General features: G+C 31.5%; 1 protein-coding gene and 1 long non-coding RNA gene across 3 annotated transcripts; one reads left to right on the top strand and one right to left on the bottom strand.

Annotated features, from left to right (window-relative positions):
- Positions 1–461: 461 nt before the first annotated feature.
- On the bottom strand, positions 462–21,699 carry LOC117108915 (UHRF1-binding protein 1-like). Of its 2 annotated transcripts, none has more exons than XM_033251098.1 (17): positions 21,597–21,699; positions 21,023–21,229; positions 20,337–20,531; positions 19,751–19,928; positions 17,812–17,823; positions 13,858–13,944; positions 12,898–13,488; positions 10,179–10,285; positions 9,020–9,100; positions 6,871–8,779; positions 6,504–6,578; positions 5,372–5,463; positions 4,653–4,803; positions 3,932–4,083; positions 3,130–3,258; positions 1,518–1,626; positions 462–1,209 (listed from the first exon to the last, which is right to left on the bottom strand). In XM_033251098.1, exons 2-17 carry the CDS (start codon positions 21,167–21,169, stop codon positions 926–928), a joined length of 4,299 nt encoding a protein of 1,432 aa, XP_033106989.1. In that variant the 5' UTR covers positions 21,170–21,229; positions 21,597–21,699; the 3' UTR covers positions 462–925. The 2 variants fall into 2 exon arrangements, with proteins under 2 accessions (XP_033106989.1, XP_033106988.1); XM_033251097.1 differs by lacking the exon at positions 17,812–17,823 and adding an exon at positions 19,070–19,105.
- Positions 4,750–6,089, top strand: LOC117108916. Its single transcript, XR_004445434.1, has 3 exons — positions 4,750–4,921; positions 5,751–5,770; positions 6,053–6,089. It is a non-coding gene; the product is annotated as an uncharacterized LOC117108916 (long non-coding RNA).
- Positions 21,700–23,332: the final 1,633 nt, after the last annotated feature.

The following is a 23,332-nucleotide window of genomic DNA, read 5'->3' on the forward strand; positions in this document are numbered from 1 at the left end:
CACCCCAAAATCATGAAATCTTGGGGATTTTTTTTTACAAAGAACTGTTTCACAGAATACAGGTTTGGTGGTTTAAAAGTCACTATCCAATCCTTAAGCCTTTCCAGACTATCATATTATATTTGACAAAAAACATGTGACATGCCTAAATATGGTCATGATGACATCACATCATGACCATATATAGGCACATCATGACTATATATGGGCATACAAAAAAGTTTTGTCAAATATTTATTTGATAATCTGGACAGACCTTTAGAATTAGGTCTATAGTAAAAAAATAAATAAAATTCCTGATCGATCATGATTTTGAAATGTCTCTGCGTATATGCATCTCAAAAAGGTTTCGTTGTTGGCCTTATTTACATCTTAAATTTGAAGTACATAGATAAAAAAAATTACTACAGTAGAAGAGGTTTTAGTATTAGTATCTTTATGTAGTATATGTATATGTAGTATCTTTAGGAAACTGTGAAAGATATATTGACATATACTAACCTACTTAGAAATGTATTTACTCATACTTCTTATGGAAAAATAACATTCTTAGACAATTATAGCTAAGAGCTCTTTTAAAGAACATCAAGGAAAATATCTAGCTACCTCATTCAATGGCATTGGCTTATCAAGGGATAATTTGATTATGTTCAAATAAAAAAGAATTGAAAAAATATTAATAAATGTATGTACAAAATAACATACAAAACAATTAATGCTGAAATTAACTTGAGAAACATCATCTACTTAATAATAGGATAAGACAAGCTGTGACAACCAGAAAGGGACTTCTTAACTGCCATCAACTGGAGATTACTTCTTTGCTGCTATCAGTTGTATAATACTTCTTTGCTGCCATCAACTGGAGATTACATCTTTGCTGTTATCAACTGAAGATTACTTCTTTGCTGCCATCAACTGAAGATTACTTCTTTGCTGCCATCAGACGTCGTAACAATTCTGTGACCTTACCCTGGAGGGCATCCTTCTGTCGGTCTGTTGCAAGGAGTTCCTCCTGCAGGTGCTCTAATGTGGCGAGTAGAGATGCCCTCTCTTGCTCAAGGGTAGTGATTCCTGCACCCATCATGTGAACTTGTTCTTTTAGTTGTTGGTTCTCCATTTCCAACTGGTTATGACTCTGGAGGAACTCTTGGTCAATGAACACAAGCGGACCATCACACCTGTCAATAGCACGTTCATGGACCTCATCTGCACAGAAATAATCAAGAAAAACGGATCAATGAAAAAGATTGTAAAAACAAAAATTAGCTCACAACTGAAGATAGATTTATGTCAATAAAATTATTAATGAAAAATTATTAATACTAAATACTAAAAATAAAACCTAAAATCGTCACATATACTGTATATTATTACACTACAGTGTATACTATTACTATTATAATATAATGGAGATTGTTTTTTCGTTAGAGAAAAAATTCAAGGGGTTAATTCACAAAAGCCAAATGCTTATGTATTATTTTATTTCTGAAAAGAATCTTCCACCATCTACATACCTCTTATATGGAACACCCCATCAGGTGATCGCTCAATTGTCATACGTGCTATGTTAACATCAAAAGGAATGGGAGGCGGACTTGTGAGGTACACCAGTGGCATATCATCCTACAAGGAAAAAATGATCATGATAAACTTTAACTATGTGCTGACTAATGAATTAATTATAACATATCTTACTTTGATTAAATTTAAGTTAGCTTTCAAATGAAACTGAGAAAATGTTTCTTTTGTTAATTAACAGATTGGAAATAATCATTTACTGGAATTGAGTTACAATTACTTCTCTGAATACAATACTGCCATATTCTTATGCGAATGATTAAGTTTAACATTTAGCAACTTCGCAGATGGCAAGCCTCATACAGTATAAAGCTCTCTATAGACTATCAAATTTTATTTGAAAAAAACATTTGATATGCATAAATGCTGTCTCTTATACACATCTAGATGTGTATAAGAGACAGATATTGACATATACTAACCTACTTAGAAATGTATTTACTCATACTTCTTATGGAAAAATAACATTCTTAGACAATTATAGCTAAGAGCTCTTTTAAAGAACATCAAGGAAAATATCTAGCTACCTCATTCAATGGCATTGGCTTATCAAGGGATAATTTGATTATGTTCAAATAAAAAAGAATTGAAAAAATATTAATAAATGTATGTACAAAATAACATACAAAACAATTAATGCTGAAATTAACTTGAGAAACATCATCTACTTAATAATAGGATAAGACAAGCTGTGACAACCAGAAAGGGACTTCTTAACTGCTTACTTTGATTAAATTTAAGTTAGCTTTCAAATGAAACTGAGAAAATGTTTCTTTTGTTAATTAACAGAGGGATAAATAATCGTGTTCTTCTAATCTTTGCCTACACCATTACATACTTTAACACAATATGGGGCTTGCCATGCCAAAACCAGCATCAGTTACCAGAACAACAAAAATTCCCTTTTTAATATATTCATATTGATATCCACAATAAAAGCCTTTAAATGATGTGTCATTTACTGGAATTGAGTTACAATTACTTCTCTGAATACAATACTGCCATATTCTTATGCGAATGATTAAGTTTAACATTTAGCAACTTCGCAGATGGCAAGCCTCATACAGTATAAAGCTCTCTATAGACTATCAAATTTTATTTGAAAAAAACATTTGATATGCATAAATGGTCATGATGACATCACATTATGATCATATATAGGCACATCATGACTATATATGGGCATACAACAGGTTTTGTCAAATAAATAAATCATTTATTTGAAATTAAATTTCTGGACAGAGCTTAAGGATTTTTGTTTTAAAAAATCTGTAAATCAACAGATAGTGGGGGAGGGGTGGGGGTGGGGGGAGAGTTGTGATTCATGGTCTCAACTTTGAGGTAGGGGTTCAATTCCTTGCTGTGCATTTTGCTTGTGTCCTTAGCCCAGGTACTTTACCTATGGTTGTCTCTTTCTACCCAGGAATATAAGAGGGAAAGAATAAAAGAGAATCATACTAAGTGATAAATGGGATGGGTTGTCAATAATCAGTAGAATTTAGTTTTTTTTTCAAATGTCTATATAATTCAATACATCACACAATATACCTGTAATTGTATTTTTGTGTTTTTAAGTTCAACTTTCATCGGCATAGCTTCTCCAATTATCTCATCATCCACAAATCCTGATAGATTTGAAATGGTTGACTTTAAGAATTCGCAAGTTAAACTGTCCACCTGACAAAGAAGAACAATAATAATGGAAAATCTTTTATACATTTTGAATTTATTTTGTGTATTTATCTCATCTTTATGAAGTTTAACAACTAGAGTTGTTCTCAATGGTTAGAAAAAATCCTGTCATTGCAGGATTCGAACACAGGAACCATTGACTGGAAGATAGGCACTTCAACCACCATGCTCCACTGACTGAAGCAAAATACAAAACAGAAGTAAGAGAAAGAATGTTTTCTCAATCTCCTATTGTTTGCTAACATTCACCATAGTTGTTGCAATAATAATTGTTTAATATTTCATGAGATTGTGGGTTCGAATCATAAGCTGTTAATATTGGTTTGTCCTTGAAAAATTAATTTTTAATTTTACCAGCACCATTTTGCTATATCTAAGTGGGTACCTGGTAAGATGTGTTTATTTTTAACTGCTGCAATAAAATCTCAGTGCTGAAATGTGTTAATTTGTTAAAATAACTAAAATAAGATGAAGCAAACATTTGGCTGTTAATATTCTGCATATTAATATGTTTTATTATGAGCATCATTATCATCATAACCTTAATAATAATCATTATTATTATTCTTATAATTATATACACTCTATACTTTTATTATCTTTTTCATTAAATTAGACCTATATTTCATAAAATAAAAATTTACTAAAAAATCAGTACCTTTAATATTAAGTAGCCTCTTTCTGCAGCCGTCTCACAGAACCTCTCAGCTCCTGGCCCACTTACAAATCTGATTTTTACAACTGGAGATTGAAGTCTAGCCTGCAATAGTAATTCTCGTTCACTTGCATCACTGGCTTTTCTACTTAAATCTGTGAAACAAAATAATCATTGGTGAATGAGAAGTATAAAATTTAAAGTGAAAGATAGCTGAATAATAAAAGATGGTTGAAATAAATATAAAGCACAATTTTTTACGAATATATAGAAAATTAGAAAATTTCTAAAAGCAAATACCAAAACAGCCATTATATTTTTATTGTACTTAAAGACATTGCTGACTACTAATTTATATGCACTTTATATTATATTTTGTAAGAACACCACTGCATTGATACAGGCCTTCCATGTGTAAATATAGTTGAACTGAACCAAGCTAGCTTCACTTTCACATTTTGATTTAGTTCGCACATTTTCCACTACCCTCAAAACCCTTTGAATATTTCTTGTTAAATGTAAACCACACAGAGGCATTCAACATATATAATATAACAAGTTGAAATATAAATTATATTTTTTGGGGTTGTGATGACACAACCCATCAGCTTCCTTGTACAATTATGTCCTTGTTACATTTATAAAAATATATTTATTATGCTGGTGGATGGTTTTTACAAATAAAATACACACATGAACATAATAAATAAATATTGCTTTTTACCAGTTTGTCGTTTTGACATGTATTGCTCGTAATTCATATTGCCTTGTTCTTCTCGTTCTAAGCCCCCAATCTCAATCCTAGCGGCCATGTCATTGTTGTCTAAGTCTACTGCCGCATCGACTCCATTTAAGTTGAATTTCACAACAGACACCTGCAAATAAAATATTCATTGTGCTAAGTTACCTGTAATAAAGCAAACGTTATTTTTATCTAAGTATGGGTGAATTTACCAGGGCATAGAAGATGGATAGAAAGGTTAAAATTTAAAGGTCAGTTTCGTTTTATGGCATGACTTTACTCTATGTTGTAACAAATATTTTCAGGTTTTATAGTATTATATACTGAAGGGTTGAGCAACCAAAACTTAATGGCTTATTAATTTATCACTTTCAATGATATACAGATAAAATAAAAACAACTGTTTGCCAAATTACAGATTTTACTACAAATAACTATTATATGGCTATGGTTTGTGGTCTATGCAAAATATAGCATAGACAGAGTACTATTTAAGCAGCTGTTAATTGTTGAGTTGTATTTTTTTTTTAGTTGTGAGAAAAAAAAATCTGGTTTTGACAGGATTTGAATCCAGGACATTGGGAATGAAAAGAAAGTAACTTAACCACAAGCCATAAAAATTCACTCCATTATACCTTTTGGCTCGACTGTTTTATTTTGCACTACTGTTTGATATTGAATAGAAAAAGACAAAATTTTACCATATTTAGCTTATGTTTGCTGTCCTTGTACATATCGTCCATAGTAAGTTCAGAGAGTTTGGAAGCTTCCACTCCATCCGGGGATTCTGAGACTATTAAAAAAACCATTTGCATTAGAAAAATAAAACAAAAAACTGTTAAAAACTGGTCAACAAACAAAAGAATTTTAATTGAAATGCAAAAATATTCTACAGATAGACATGAATAGAATATGAAAAAATATAAGTTGTTGTAAATTGTAAAATTAAATAAATACTATACTAATATGATACATGTATATTGCACCATTTCCAAAAGAAAAAATTCTATTGTAATGAGAGAAGATTATTCATTATGCATGTTAACAACTGAAATATGACTTTATCTCCTTCTCTTTCAGATTATAAACAACAAAAGAAGGTATTTAAGGCAAGACTTATTTTCTACCTTGTTTTGTTTTCTTTTAAAGATCGTCAGAGAGCGAACAATTTTTTAAAATTTAGCAGATGGTTTTGATAAAAACATTCAGATGGCGCAGCAAAAATAAATAAAATTTTATTGTTGAATGTAAAAAGTGTAGTAATGGGATGATTAAATGCTTTAAATTTATATAATAGTAGGAAGAAATATACCTTATATTTTGGAAATTTCAAGGTAGCAGTAGACATAATAAAAATAAAGAAAAACTTTTATTTTTTTCAGAAATTTCCATTTTTCGTGGTGGCAGGTGAGCTCAATGGCCAAAATAAAATTCTATCATTATTCAAAATCATCAATATTGGCGGACAGCTGGTTCGCAAAACAAGGTATAAAAAAAGTTTCGCCTAATCAGTTTTCAATATTACTTTCTTTTGGGTAATTCAAGTGAGCTTCATCAATACTGATTATGATACTAATATATACTAATATTATATACTAATAATGATAGTGATGATGATGATAATGATGGTGGTGATAGTGGTGATGATGACAATGATGATAATGGTTGTAATATGTTCAGGACATTGCCAAATAATTTGTTTCCCCCCCCTCCCCCATATGAATATATGTTAATTTTTGCTGTAATGTATGACTTTCCTAGAAAAATAATATAAAAATAGAATTATTCAGTTAGACCATTAATGTACAATGTTGACTCCAATGCTATACTCACCCTTTGTTTCAGATTCTTGATGACCATCAGGTGGCTGGCCATTCAGTACCGGTAGGGACTGAGATAGCTCACTTCCTAAATAGAAATTAATAGAATTTATTATTAGATATATTCAACTTCGAAAAAATTCTGTCCTGCATAAATATATGTGAAAAATAATTTGGTTTTTGTGATTAATACTAAAAGCACCTATTTACATAAGTGTAATATTATCCCCATCACTTTTATAATCATTTCGTTATTCAACATTCTTATCACATACTTGTATATGACCATAATAATCGTTTTCATTGCTGCTGTTGAGCATCATTGTCATCATCATCCTCAATATATATTAACAGTATTATAATGAACATATAAAACTTACCAAGACCACTCTCTTGATCCACTTCAAATTTTTGCCGAGTTGAATTCACAAAGGTAAAACTACTATCACTTGAATCACTTTTGATAGAGAGCGTCTCAAAACCAATTGAACCAACTTCATCCAGAGACACTGCAGAACCCATCAGCATCTGCTGCTTCTGGGTAAATGATGCTGAAAGACCTGAGGCAGATATCTTAGCTAGGTCAGAATGTGACGCACTTCTGGGCGTCATCACATATGATACATTCAAACTAGAGTTGACCATTACTGGACTTGTTGCTCTTGCGTCTGAATCCAACCTTGAAGAATTTATGCCTTCCTTGTTTGATATATCGGTATTAGATAGAGTTCTATGGTTTGGTTTAGTATAATTACCAGCTAAACCATTCTCTAATGGTTGATCTGCCATAGAATCAATTACAACATCCGGGCCATTACTGACAACTTTTGGCAAGGTATCAGAGTATTTCTTTGAAGTTGGCTGTGTTGCAGCTCTTTGTCGGAATTCTGAGTATTGTTCAATTGGAGTGTTTTCTATCATTTGTGTTGAAGTTCTTCTACGGGATTCTTCACCATCAATCTTTCCCTCTGTCACTAGAGTCTGAGAATAGGCAATACTAGGCATCGAATCCGATAAAGTGTCTATACTTGGGCTACTTGGTAAACTGCTAGAAACAGATGCCTCACCAGGACAGGATCCAATAGGACTATTCACGGGTTTAGCAGCATCAACATCTTCTACACTCTCTCCACTGACTAATGCTGTTAGTTCCTTTTCTTCTAAGCTTCCAGCACTATTTCCAACAGAAATACCTTCACTTTGAACATCATCGGATTCGCCATCTGGAGCTGGAGCCATCAATAGCGTGGCCTCAATCTCAGGACAACGAAAGGCGACTATTTTGCTTGAAGGTGGTAGCTCCTTCCGTGTACTAAGCATTATTTGATCTTCTTCCATCTCTTGCAAAAGTTTCTGAACTGATGTCTGTAGACGGAGCAGAAACAATACTTGATAGTGTTGGATGACGAGGCGAACCATCTCGCTGGTGTGAATAAGCAGATGCATGTCTCCATGCTTTGCTTTAGTTGGCTCTGTCTGTTCATTATCTTTGACATCATTCTTGTTGTTTAAGATAGTATTCTTATCCAGTTTCCTTTCAGATATCCTAGTCACATCTACAGTCTCTTCTGTCCCATTCTCCAGTAAACTTGTTCTTAGCTGATCAATCTCTATCTGACAATTCTTATCATCTGGTGTCAGAAAAAGTTTTCTTGATTGACATTGCATTTTTTGAGGTTCACCATTAGCTTCTTCTGTTTCTTCAGTTGCATTGGTGTCATTCAATTGTGTGGGAAAGCAAACCCATATTGTTAATGGAATGGCATCTATAAATGGAATCTGTCGGTCTTTGAACTCTTTTGGTTTGAGAAAATCTGCCCATATCTGGTCGATCTTGATACACCAATTATCACGCCTAGAGTCTTCTCTGAATGTGTATGTTGACAACTTAAATTCCTTCAGACATTCAGACTTTAGGTTTTTGCTACCTTCATCCACATTCAGTTGATTAGAATCTGTTGTAATATCAGGCTTAGTCCTTTCTGCCTTTTGTTTGTGCTCCAACCCAACATTTTCATTCTGTACTCCAGGAAGAAAGAAGTTTGGTTGAAATGCGTGATCCCAGAAGAGTTGCGGCAGAGTTGTGAAATCATCTTCCCGATTCGGGAAAGAATGGCCACTCGTGAACAATCTTGACTTGTAGAGTTGCTGAAGTTTGGTGGAGAGTTCAGAGCGTGTAGTGTTGGTTCCGATGCGGCAATTTGATGCTGTTAGTTGAGAAAGTTGAATCAAGAGTGATTCCGGCCTGTCTGGCTGCTCTGGAATCATGTTTGGTACAAGAAGAATAATCTTTAAAAATTTAATAGAAATAAATATTATTACAAAAAAATATCATGAAAGTTTTTATAAAAAAAACTATTAGAGTTAATAACAAGATTAAATATTTATTAATGATGGTCTGCATGTATTAAGTAAATTTACTTAGAAGTGCAGTTAATTGCATGTTGAAAAGAAAAGTACAAGTTTGTCACCCATATAGCAAAATATATTTAATATCACATTACGTTTATAACATGACTAATACATTACCTTAGGCATAAGGGCATCTACTCTCATGTCTATGTGATCCATACCTATTGTTGGGCTAGGCTCTGATTGCAAATCTTCAGGCTAGGATTCAAAGAAATTAGTGAAAATGATTCAATAATTTATTCATTCATAATGATAAATTCTCATATTCATTGAAAATCTCACTCATTACAAATTTCAATTGATCTGTTGGAAAAATTTGTTTAATGATGATTGGGTGTGGAATCTATGGTCTGAAGGCTAAGATACTCCCTTTCTAAACCAAAAGCTCTGTGTTCAAATCATTAAAAGACTAGTAATTTTGCATCAATCATCAATTACTAGTCTACCTTGTGTGAAATTACTTCAGGATATTTTGGGAGGCGGGTAGGGGACTTATGGCTTGATGGGGGAGAAAAGTCATTTTGATCTCTTCTAAACAATTTCATGCAGGTTGAAGATTGCTCTTTATGCCACAGCAAACAAGGGGAGGGAGTTTATGCCACCTTAAAAGCTGTTAAAGGACCTGGATTATCATCAGCATCATCATCATAAAATCTTCATCATCCTCCTCTTTCTTAAAATTTAGTAAACTATCTATTGTTTTTCTTTTTTTTGTGATTAATTTTTAATAATTATAGTTTACTATAGTTTAAGCTTAGTTCCGGGATCAGGTTACTGGCTTATGCCTCCTTGGTTCTCAGCACTTGTTATAAGAAATTTAAGTGAATAAATTTATGGATTGAAACTTTGGTTTTGCAGACCATCTATTAGTATAATATGCCTTTGAAGCTTTTCCAGTGATCCCTCTGCTGTTAGTTTAACCTTTGCATAGTTTTCTATGTTAACACATCTACAAGATATATTCTGGCTACTGTTCTCTTTTCTTCTATTACTTCCTTCAATATCACATTTCCTCTTAATACATGAACAATTTATAATCTCTTCCTGTTCTTTCAATCGTATTCAACACAGCTTCTACTGCCTTTAGGTACTCAATGTACAAACTACAATTCTTCTGAACTAGAGCAAATAATACAGCATGAATATTTTTTTACTCATCAGACTTGAGATTACATCCGATATGAAACTGAGCACAGGACAAGTGACCTAACCAGGCCTTGAAAAGTACCAATATGTACTGGGTAATGTGCTACCAACATGTGTCAAGCAGACTTACCAATGACTGTTTGATATTAAACACAAATTGGTTGATCCATAGGATGGTTTTATAATCCAAGGTGAACTGGAATGGGTTGAACTGTGCAAACACATTTGGAGCGGGCACTGTGGAGAACATAATATTAGCAATTTTAATTGTGGTTGATGGAATGATCTACAAAAAGAATCAATCAACAGATGAAGACAGAGACACAGATAAACAAATAAATAGATAATTGAATAAATAAATAATAGAGAGTTAGAAGGATTTATACATTATATTAAAGAACAGTAAATACATAAATATGATAAATAGATGTTGTGAAATGGATGGAAAGATAGTGAAATTTATAACAAAAAAGCAGCTTCAGATCTTCTTCCAAGATTTACTATAACAAGTATGTTTGTAAGTTCTGTCCACGCTATCAAATTTAATGTGAAAAAATGAGACATGCCCATATTTGGGTGTAAAGCTCGGTGCACACTATCACATTTTATGTGACAAATTTAGGTGATATACCCATATATAGGATTTATGATGTCATACATCATCCAAATATGGGAATATTTAGTTATTTGTCACATAAAATTTGATAGTGTGGACAAAGCTAAATATGACATCCTCATGCCCATATATGGGTGCAAAACACAATTTTGTCACATCAAATTTGACAGTGAGGACAAATTGTGGGGACACTGAATAAATCAAATTAGATACAAAGGACACTTGGGAAGGCAAAGAATAAAGCTTTCACCTTTAAAGTTCAAGAACTATTTATAATATCCTTTTGATTTATGAGATATCAAAACATAATTACTTCTTCTGTCATTGACATTTCATTCTAACAGTTTTGAAATAAAGAGTTGACGAAATGAGATTAAACAAATCTAATAAAAATGGGAAAGGAATATACAATTTAAGGATTTACTTGGCCTCACAGCTCAGTTGGTAAAGTAGCCGAATGGTAATCAGAAGATCTTGGGTTTAAATCATGATGGGGACATACGTTTTTCTTAAATATTTATTATCATCTTTAAATACTACTTTACCAGTGGAGGTGTATCTCCATACCACAGTTGCTATCATGTGATTTACTCTATGCCAAGAATGTAAGAACGGTATTATAAGTGTTACTTAACAAAAAAAACTTCTCATTCTAATTTATTATTGAAATATATTTACTGCTATTAACTCTATGGCATTGGGAAAACACAAACATTATGGGAAAATTCTTTTTTCATTTTATATTTAGTAAATAGTCAGTACATATTCTTTGTACTCTCTGAATCATGTATTTTACTAGATAGACCCTAGATAGGGTGATAAACTAATAATTGTATTTATTGGCCCTTGTATACAAAGTAAGCAATCACAAAAATGATTTTTTTTCAAGTTCATAAAACTAAAAAAATGCACTATAATTATATACATATACCATATATTTTTTTTTCAATTTTCATTGACATCCAACACTGAATACAGCTGACTAATAAATCAAGTCAACTCTCCTAATTCATGGAATCATTTTCCCTCATAGAATCAATCAAGTGCTTTACCTGATGTCATTAAATTCTCCTTAACAACATCGCTTGGCAAACTCTGACATATATTAGACCAAATTTGCCTTGAAATGTACCTTGAAATGTATTTACTTTATCTGATTTTCATATGGTTTTCCTCATAATGAGAAGTAATGTTTGGAAATATTCACTTTAAAAATGCATTAAACAAATTGACACTACCGAGTCTTGAAATCGGGCTGCAATAAAGCTGGTGGTAACATGGATTGGATTGGATTTATTTGGTGTAAACACCAAGGATAGCCCATGGAAGTCTGGAAAAAGACTTGTTTTGAAGAAGATCCAAGTACGAAAAATGATAAAAGTGGAGGGTAGAAAAATCCTGTGCAAAAACATAGGGAGATGGGAAAGAAATAAAAATCAGGAAAAAAACAATGGCTTTTCCACTGAAGCAGGAAAAGCCATGTAAAGTGTGAAAACCTTGTTACCTTTGCAATGACAACATTTCTCTGACATGTTGATTTTTGAGTGACAGAAAATGGAAGGAGTATGAAACAATGTTTTAATATTAGAAACACTTGGTCTACAACACAAATATAATTATAACAATAATATATCAAGATATTTAATGAAGATCATAATTTTTGGAATTTCTGTCATGTGACATTTTCTATAACCAATTCAACCAATTATAAATACTGTATACTTTTTATAAAATTTATATAATTTATAAACACAATTATTTTCTCTGTACTTGCATACATGAAATATCGTGGTTATTCCAGGGCAGAACAATATAACTGCACAGGAATATAATAGCAGTTACGTTGTTCTGCCATGGGGCAGCTAATCGATCAATAAATATAAAATAAACAATGCAAGTAAAAATTATATTACAGGTATAATTACTATAAAGGTATTAACAAATACAGAAAAAACTAAAAAATATGAACAGTTATTTGTACTGTATTACACTGCATTCATAAATAATAGGAGGCTTTCGATTGCAAGATGACGGTGAGACCAAGAACGCAATGACTTCACTAAGAAGTCATCTGCGCATGCGAGAACGTTTAGTTCTCATTGCTGCCTGTATTCTAAGGCACAACTTTGCCCGAATATAAAGTTCTTGCATGAGTAAAACCGTTGTAGGCTCATGTCGTCATGCCACGTCGTCGTGCAAATCGAAAGCAGGCTAATGGTAAACATGGACATACCTGGAAAATCTAATCCGTCGGGAAAATAATAAGACGTGTATTCGATGTGTACGGAAGACATTTCCGGTGGGAGAAACAGTGCCTTTTTGTCTGAGGAGAACAGTTTACTAGGGGATCCTTTTGATGCTGTTTCGGATGTTGATAAATTAAAAATTTCAAAGTCACTGATGCGAATAATTGCACAATGTGCTAACAGTTTTACAGGTTTTGCAGCGGGAGAACCCCTTGGTACCGGTGGCTTTGTTTGACCTTTAACCTCATCAGAAATGTTACTTGTTTTCTTTGTATTGTCAAACTTCACCTGTATATTTGGGTTTTTAATGTCTTTCGGAACACTGTTCACTCTGTTGTCATTTTCATTCACTGGTGTTGAGTTCTTGCTGTCTGGTTCATCTCTCATTTGCTCTTGCATTATATTACCACATTCCCCCTGTTCACCTCTTTTTGCAGACTTTGCCTGTTCTTTTGCTTTCGCCAGATGTTGCTTAGCATGTGTATATTGCTGTTTAAAATGTCCGAGTATTGCATGGACCCACTTATCGGCAGCTTTCATAGCATCATCATACCGTTCCCAATGCTCGCGGCTTGAACCTTTATAAATAATTAAAATGAACGGAATACATAATTTCAACCTTAGGGAAGAGAAATTGATTTTGTTCACTTATTGCTTTCTAAGCCATCTTTGGCTGTAATCATATTAACGTAAGCTATATAGAATTCATCAACGAACACAGTACAATTCATGGTAATGTTGATATTATTATTCAGATGGGTGCATTTTAAGCATACAATGATTTATTAAATAGATGCAAGCCCACAAAAAATGGGCCAGAGATTGCTAATAGTGAACTTAATTCATGTCTTTGCTTTGTGTATCATATTTATGAGAATTCAGTCAACGCTTTTGCAATAAAATTTGGAAATATAAGGATGTAAAAGAGAGAGAATGAATTCACTCACTTGCTGTATGGAATGGATAATAGTCGACAAACAGTTTGTGTAAAGTCAGTTGCATAGCTCCACCATCAACTCGCCTTTTGAAAGATTCTACATTTAAGAAAGAATAGAAACATTAGAGGTGCATGCTTTATAAAATTAAAACATTATTTACATATACTGTATTCAAATTATAATGACATTACACATGCAGATTGTACTTATAACGAGGGGATTTCGTCATTTCGTCAATTTCAATCAAATTTTTTTTTCCTTCCAAGTTTTGCTTTTAATCTCGGAGTTTGAAATTACATTTAGTCTAGGGGGAAAATAAATCAATGGCGGTTTGGAATGAACAACAGTGGGCAATTCTTGACCTTTGAGCCGCAATAATACAAACACCTTTCTGTAGAGGATATTAGTTTATCTAACTGTTATCTGCCATTATTATTAATAGAATTATTATTTAAAAAAAATTTACTATACAGGTACATAGTATGTGCTTTAAGAGATGAATTTCTTGGTTTGTATTAATCATGTTATTATCCTTCAATTAAATATTTGATTAAACGAGAAAGTTAGATTTCCTTATCACTTTTACAAATGCGCAAATAACATTGTCCATATATTCTTTTCATATAACAATGTTAAAAACATAGATTTTCGTAAAAATGTATCTAATCTAAATGAGTAAAAACACATTCTTTGTATGAATAAAAATAATTAACTTTAATGCTTTATTTGCCCTTTTTAGGTTTTCTGAATTGTATTACAATACATACATCCAGCATTATTATTTATTATCTATAGTATTATTATTATCACTTGGATGATTATTGAAAATGAGATCAGAATAAAACAAATCTGATATATTATCCTTTACTATTATTATTATCATAATAATATTGTATACAGCCAATATTTACCCTTATTATGTATGAATAAAACTATATAGTGATTAATTATCAATTTGATTATATTTATTTATATTCTAATTAACTTCCAATACTTAAATGTTCAATTGTTAAATAATTCATAACTCATTTAGTTAATATTCAAAAACCCAATCTGAATTTTAGTATACAAGACATTTAATAAAACTTATTTTATAAAAATGTTAATAAAATCTTTCACAAATTAATTTTGTCTATAAGGTCCACTAATTAATCTCAGGTAAGACAGTATAATACATACTCCAAGTACCGAAATGCACGCCATCATGTAAGGATTCAATATTTCAACATTAATTATGTCATCATCAGGAATGATGATGACATAATCAATGTCATCATAATTAATATGAATATAAAAAATATTCCTGATGATGAATTATTTAATTTTGAAATATTGAATCCCTACACGATGATGTGCATTTTTGATACTTGGAGTACGTATTATACTAAGTTATCCACAAGTTAATTCAAATTGAACAATCAAATATGAATGTCATAAAAAAAAATAACTGCTGTTTATTGCATGACACTTGAGCAAAGTGTAATACAAACACATTACATTGCGAGTCATCACATTGTCAAGATACATTAGTACACTGGACATTATTCGTCTGTTCATATTTACTGAAGTATTGCAGTTTGTTTTGCTAACGGTTAATTTCTAACTCCCATATTATTCATTAACGTTTTCAAAAAATTACACTAAATACCTAATGATGACTCAGACTAAAAGCACTATATATTTTGATGGAATTATAGATTAATGTTTATGAGTTGAACTCAATAATTGCTAGGCAATAAGCACGGTTTGAAGGATGCTGCTTCCAACAAAATTATTTCTAAGAGATAAACACAAGAGGCAAAAGACTAATGACCTCTCCGGATTGAATTTTATGTGGACATATGGATTGAATGTCATTCATCTCGGTTTGATGGCTATCAATCAATCAATGTGACATTTATTTCACCATGAGCAACAGAAAAAAGAAAACATACAATACTATGGCGAGGGACCAGTTTAGAAGCCTAGGCTTGTCTTCACGGTCCCTTTTAACAGATGCAAAGACTAAAAATTAAAACACACAAAAAAGAAAAAAAGATCATAAAAGTATCTATTGATATCCTTTTTTCAGAGTTTACTAAAAGTCTTATGAGTATTTGGTGTTTTTAGTTTACTACTATCAATGTTGTTCCATACGTACATTTTGATAATTTGAGATGATTTCCTTTTTGATTTGAACTTGATACAAAATATATTAATAAATTTTACAATAATATAACAGAACAATATAACAATATAATATACCAAAACAGCAATAAATTTATTTATAACAGTAGTTAATTGGTTATGAAATATCTAAAATTCTATATATGGACACTGCTATATTAATACAGGATGCTTCACTGTGAAATACATAGGCTATATAAAAGTCCATATAACAATATTCCAATAATAACTAAGTTAAAATATGCCATTAGTAAATATTATACTATTTATAGCCATAATTATGATAATAATAATTGCTATTAAATTAACAATTATATTATTATTATAATACAGTATACAACTTACAAGACTATGCCACTTTAATGGTTCTAATAGAATATTTAATTCTTGTTATAAAGTAACATATTTATAAAAAAAACTTTGGGTTTCATAATCTCAGAAATACTGTATACTGTCACATCCTAAGATCAAAGCCATCAATATGGAACTAAAAATGGGTCAAAATTTATGATGAACACTCTACAGGAACAGACTGCAATATTAGTTGAGTTATTTTACTGTAATTCACCTTAAGGCAAAAGTCAGCATTAATTGCTAAGCATGCAAAGTGCAGTCAACTTTGTTGTCATAACTCTATCATTACAATGTCAAATATAGATTATATACAGGCATGAGCAGTTCACTAGTTCCATGTCATGGGCTAGATAATCTAGTCCTAATATCTTTGTTTTAGGATACTACCTCCATTTTATGGGCTAGCACACTTATGCTCTGGACTAGTGGATCTGGGAGCCCCATGTCTTAAGTAGCCCAGTACTGTAACTCCAATGTTTTGTTCGTAGTCTGATTTTGTGGGATAGTAGTAGCCCTATTCAAATTGAGCTAGTTGGTTACTAGTAATAGTACCAAATGGTAACTGGACTAGTGGGATTTTTTTGTATGAGAATCAGTAGTATAACGGTACAGTAGCATTTGGGAGCCCTCAATATATAGGAATGTGGACTTGAATTTGACTTGTCCAATGTCCTTGGCTAGTGGTTCTCTTCAAACTAAGCACATATTTTGCATGTACAGTAAATTTAATTTTGTAGCTACACTTCTAATTATCAAAAGAAAAATATCACTGATGTTGTAAGTCTGAGAATTACTTTAGTTATTGTTACCATCCAATGAAAAAATTGTGCTTGTAAATTGTTGTATTACTTAGGCTAGTTAAGTTTTTAGAAGTTATTAATATCCCATCAGGGAATTTACTTACATTTCTTCACTAATGGACTGCTCATGCTTAAATTAAGTTATGGATTAAGTCAACAGGGAATACATTAACCGCAAACACATATTCAGGACAAAAAATGTCATTTTTTGAAAAAGATATTGTATAAAGTAATTAGTACTAGCATAAATAAATAATGCAACTACTACAATAACAATTCAAGTTAACTTCCAAACTAAACATATTAAAAACCATAAAACTAGACAAATACAATTACAAAAGATGCAACATTTATAACGTTATAGTAAAAGTAACACTTTATATCTGGATAAAGTAGAAAAAAAAACATAAGAAGGTTATTAATGTTACTGACACTAAATGATAATAACAATCTTTAATTAACTTAATAACAAATTTAATAAGTTTAAAAATTTCTTATGACAGATACATGCTGTTAATTCTTATTAATGCTATTCTTTATACTACAGATTAATTTAGTAAAATCTAACTGAAAATAGAGTTGAAATAAAAAATTTAATTAAAGAAAAAGTAAGTTGCAAAAATATAAAATCTTATACTAATACCTTCATCTGGATCTTGATAGTGCACAGAAAATAAATTAAATAGAAAGTAGGATTAAAATAAAGAAATAATATGAATATCGAATAAACAAGTATTTGTTAATTGCTCATGCATGGAAACTGTCAATCAAACCCATTTAAGCATGAATCATTCATTCAAATGGCAGTCTCATAAGCACATGTCATAGAATTGTGGATTTGTCCAGTCACAGAATGAAGACTTCAGGATGATTACATTTTGGACAGGCAGGAGAGGATGAATGTTGGCTCATCAAAAATGATTATACAGCGTGAGACTACCAAGTAATCTCATAATTTATATTTTAAAAACGAACTTAAATCTCACATAGATTATACTTAAATCCCATTGCTTAAAAACCTAAATTTAAAATTGATAATAACTTATATCTCACATTATTAACAACTTAAATCTCACATTGATAATAACTTTAAAATGTTAAATTGATATCTGAAATTTTATATTGATACTGAATTGAATGTATACTCAAAAATAACTTTTAACTGAGTAGAAATATTATTCATTATTAATTACCTAATTAATTAACTAATATGCAATGATGTCATGTCTTACAACATTGCTTCACATTTTCAGAACTAATTTGAGTTTTAACAAGAATTCACAAGTAATATTAACATTGGCAATTTCCTTATGAGAACTACCAGCAACCTATAGATAGGAATAGTAAGAATACCTGATAGTAATTAACAACAAAAACAAACAAAAATAATAAAATACGATGAAAAAAAAGAAACAAGATTAGATGAAAAAAGACAGATTAGGATCAAGATGTATTCACGGTTCAAAATTAACATTCAAACAAAAGTTTAGGGGTGAAATCAATATATTTGTAGAAAATTTAAAGTTTTCAATACAGTATAGTAAGATGACAGACCTGAAGGAGTAAGAAAAGAAGATGAAAAAAAAATTAATGAAATGAAAGATATAAAAACTTGAACAAAATTCTCTGACAATAAAATATAAAAAAAAGAGAAACAGGCATTCAAAGGAGATAGAATCAATTATTTCTTTGTTAGTACATTTATTGGTGTGTCAAACAATAACGAATGTACAAATTTTATGTACATTTATTCACATCAGAAAAATACATGTTTTATCGAAGAACTCCTAATATTATTAGCTAACAACATATGTTTAGTAGCCAGGGTAAAATGCAAGTTAAACATCCATGCTGTAAACATTACACTACACTAATTATGCTATTTTATGCAAAATACAAACCACTGTTTCTTATTTCCCACAGTTTAAAGACAGCATCTGATGCGTTGCATTATAAAAGAAGTGAAAATGTTGGTTATACAATTTAAAATTAAATAAATTGCAGCATAAAATAAATGAATATTCTTTTCGGTAACCTCTTGAAATATAGCATTATTTAGGCAAGAAAATTATAATAATAAAAAAATAAAAATAATAAAATGACAATCACAGTTCACACATTACAGTATAACATATTGTTATATTTTTACAGTGCATAATATACACAGGCTTGTTCTTATTTTTTCTTTGGTTACTGGATCAATTCCATCATTCAGTGGGAGGCACAACCCCATGAGCTGCATCACACCCAATCACTGGATCCTCTGACAGGCTATTTACATTTCAAATAGAATAGGTGGATTAATCCCAGCTCAGTAATCACATAACTTGTGGGACTGTCTTGTTTTATTCTTGTCACATTAAAGCCTGTCCAAAAATAATTTATTATCTAAAGATCTGTTCACACAATCAAATTTTCTTTGACAAAATAAAACTGATGTGATGTCATCATGACCATATTTAGGCATGTAACATGTTTTTGTCAAATAAAATAGTGTGAATAGTGCTTAAGTCAACTAATCAGCATTCATACACAGTTTTATATTAATTTCAAGGTGTTATTTTTTTGCTGACTCATCTTACCTTTCTCAGCTCTGTTCATCTCATCACAAAGATGAAGATCAATTCTTTGGGTACAAAAATGGTAGGAGGTTTCATGTATATCATATTGCTCAAAGTACTGAAGTTGAGCGAGTTCTTTTGCATTCTTTATATTGTGAGGGCGCTTTGCATCAACCTCTTGCTTTGTTACAGGGGTTGTCTGTCGAAAAAAAAAACAGTTAAAACAATTTTAGAATAGTAATAATAATGACAAAAATAATAACATTAAAAAGAAATATTAATAAAATATATATATACAGTGGTAGCCAGCTGGCTTGCTAAATGTGACCCTTCATCGGTTGTGAATGTTTTATAGTATGTGAAGATTTGGGCCAAACAAGCAGACACTGCTATGCTAGTTAAAGGCAGGGAGTGTGTACAAATTTCTATTTTTAGGTTTGTTGATATGGTATTGCTGGTTGACCATTATAATGCGTTTGTACTTCCGGTCATTTTATACTTCGCATAGTCTGTCAAACCACGTAGTATGGACACATGGGTCACACCGAGTGTGTCATGTCTAGCATGAGTTCTCAATTGTGAACGTAGCCATAATGAAACATCATACCTGTTGTTTTTGATTGGCCATTGCCTTGCTTTGCTGGGTTGATTTCTGTATGACTGGGTTCAAGCTACGAAAATGCATAATAACAGCTTTTATCTGAGAGTCAGTGAGCACCCATAGTATATCATCTAATAGCACACTCAATTTGGAAGCCACAATATCACAATCACTTAACTTCTTCTTCATTGTTATATGAATCTGTGAAAAAAACAAGAACATACTAAAGAACTGGCTGTAATAAGCTCCTGGTGCCTCACAAAATTTGAACCCAGAAGTCTGAAGTGAGATTGAAAATTAAGCATCTTCTCTGTTAGCTCCGCGCACAAACTGCACCGTACGATGAATCCATATCTATTTCTGTGAGTGCTTGATGATGCGATACTGTCAGTGGGAGTCTGAGCAGATTGTTTCACACAAGTTGTTGCATTGCGTTCTTTATGGATAAAAGTCTGCACCATCAGCATAGTGAGTGCTCTATTTAACAGCTATGCATACTGTGGTTAGGTTTCAACCATAACAACTGCATTTCATGCTAAGTTTATTTTTAAAAACTAAATATCAATAAAATCATTATTATAATATATTAATTTCAGTAATGAATAAATGTTTTTTACTAATAAACAACCAGCGCCTGCTACAAAAAGGCGGCTTTTAGATGATAAACAGAAGTTGTTTGACGTTTGCAATACCTGTCCTTGATTGGTAATGATTCTAATTGGTGTGTTAGGTCTACCACCTTCATGATCTAACGCATCAATTGTCAATCGAATCGTTGACCACTCCACCATCTTGAAGAGTAAAGTTTCACCGCGTGTGTTATCTTTGATCCGCGTCATTCTTAAATCGGCCGGTTGCCAATTTGAGGGCGAAACACTTTGAACGACAAAGCGTGCAATCTGCGAGAAAAATTAATATTCATTAGATTGATGATATTTATGTATATAAATATATAATTTTTTCAAATTCATAAGCACCACCTTCCTCTCTTTGACCTCATCATTACAAATAATATACCATAATTGATGTATGTGCACTAGGATAACCTTATCATCTGTGATGAATATTGAATGAAGTTTATAATATTATATAGTAAAGTAACATTATGCTAATCTCACTGAAAGATATGCTAAGCCACAGCGACATGACAGTGCTATAATTATTATTCTTATAAATGAAATTGTCATGAGATACACTGTGACATGTTGGCTTAGTTGGGCCACTCCCGCCCCTTATCCCTCCCAAAAAAAAAAAAAAACACTGTACCTGAATATCAGCTTTAAATGTATTTGACACAAACTGGCCGTTAATTGCATTGATTGAAACAAAAACACCATCCACCGTCTTTTCAACAAAACCATATTTACTAGTTGCTCTGAAATAACATTTGATTATAAAAATTTAGCTTCAAGTCCTGTTCCGACTATCAAATTTTATTTGACAAAAATATTTTACATGAAATATGGTCATGATAAAATCACATTAGAACCATATATAGGCACATCATGACTAAATACGGGCACATCATGACTATATATGGGCATACAACAGGTTTTTGTTAAAGAAAATTTGATGGTTTAGTCAGGGCTTTTAGGCAGATGATTTTGATAATTATGAAAATACAAAATACGACAAAACTTTATTGCAATTTTCATCAAAAACAATATAGTTATAGAATCAAAATGAAGTTATAACAAGGATAATCGAAAAAAAACCATACAAAAATTGTTAAAGCAAATTTAAAGTACTTCAAAATAGAAAGACAAATGTAATATATATGTATGTAAATGTATGATTATACATGATCATATGGTATTGTCATTATAAGAAAATAATTGTTAAAACTATGCAATTGAAAAAAAAAAAATGTATCCATAAATTTTAATGACAAAGGTTAGCATAAACAGAAGATTGGCTCTGTGGAGACTATCTTTCAAATAACACCATAATTACTACATGCTATGAAATACTTTAGCTATTTTGTTTAAGGTATGTAATAAATAATGAGTCAGTTGCCAGCAAATGTAACAAATTGAGATTCATGTAATTTCCATATATACTGTCCGAAATGGTTGTTTTACAGATTAAAAATGACACAACTAGTAAAGCTTGGTTTCTATACAATTGCTACATTTTCAGTGCAACCATTGTACTGTGTTGCACATCCTGACGCAATTGGTAAGGCTCCTCGATTCGACTAGTGTGTAATGATTGTATGGAAACCAAGCTAAAGGAAAAAAACTTTAAAAACAAACATTTTAAAGCCCTGTCCCGACTATCAAATCTTATGTGACATAAACATGTGACATGCACAAATATGGTGATGATGACATCACATCATGACCATATATGGGCACATCATGACTATTGTATATATGGTCATACAACAGTTTTTTTGTCAAAAAAGTGAAAAAAAATAGGGTTCCCATATTTGATAATGTGGACAGAGCTTAAGGGCTGTCCATGTTATCACATTTTATGTGACAAATTTCAGTTTTTATGTCAGATTTCACTTTTACTGTACTTGACCTGAAAAGCTATGATGGCTATGTACATTATATAAAAAAGCTTCCTTTTTCTTGGAAAAGTCCAAACAAGAAACACATTTTTTTTTTCACTTGGTCATTGAATGATGGCAGTAATGAAAAGGAGACTTGAATACCAGTAGAAAGATGATTAAAACCCTTGATAGTATAGCCAACACTCACTGATAGGAACAGACTTGATTTTTATAGCGCCCTCTATCCTCTAAGGCATCATATCAATCAATATTAATCAAAATTCATATGAAATAAATTTTTCGTAAAAAAATATTTATACTTTCTATTCCACATGGACAAAGTATAAAAGCAGCAAGAATGACTTGAGTATCAGTTTTACACATTATCATACGTCAACGTTATCTACAGTACTTACAGGCATGAATATCACTCACATTTACACACTTTTTGCGTGTTTAAATCATTGTAGCTACGGCATTATCTAGCCTATGCATGAATGAA

The sequence above is a fragment of the Anneissia japonica genome, unplaced genomic scaffold, assembly GCF_011630105.1.
Source record: "Anneissia japonica isolate Jap-2015-1 unplaced genomic scaffold, ASM1163010v1 scaffold987_len1640505_cov201, whole genome shotgun sequence".
Classification (NCBI taxonomy): Eukaryota; Metazoa; Echinodermata; class Crinoidea; order Comatulida; family Comatulidae; genus Anneissia; species Anneissia japonica.

Excerpts from the sequence above, each read along its gene's own strand:
- LOC117108915 (XM_033251097.1), bottom strand. The coding sequence starts at position 21,169 with ATGACGCGGATCAAAGATAACACACGCGGTGAAACTTTACTCTTCAAG. Across the intron at positions 9,101-10,178 it reads TTAATATCAAACAGTCATTG|CCTGAAGATTTGCAATCAGA; the intron begins GTAAGTCTGCTT and ends TTTGAATCCTAG. Across the intron at positions 4,804-5,371 it reads GCAAACATAAGCTAAATATG|GTGTCTGTTGTGAAATTCAA; the intron begins GTAAAATTTTGT and ends TTTTATTTGCAG.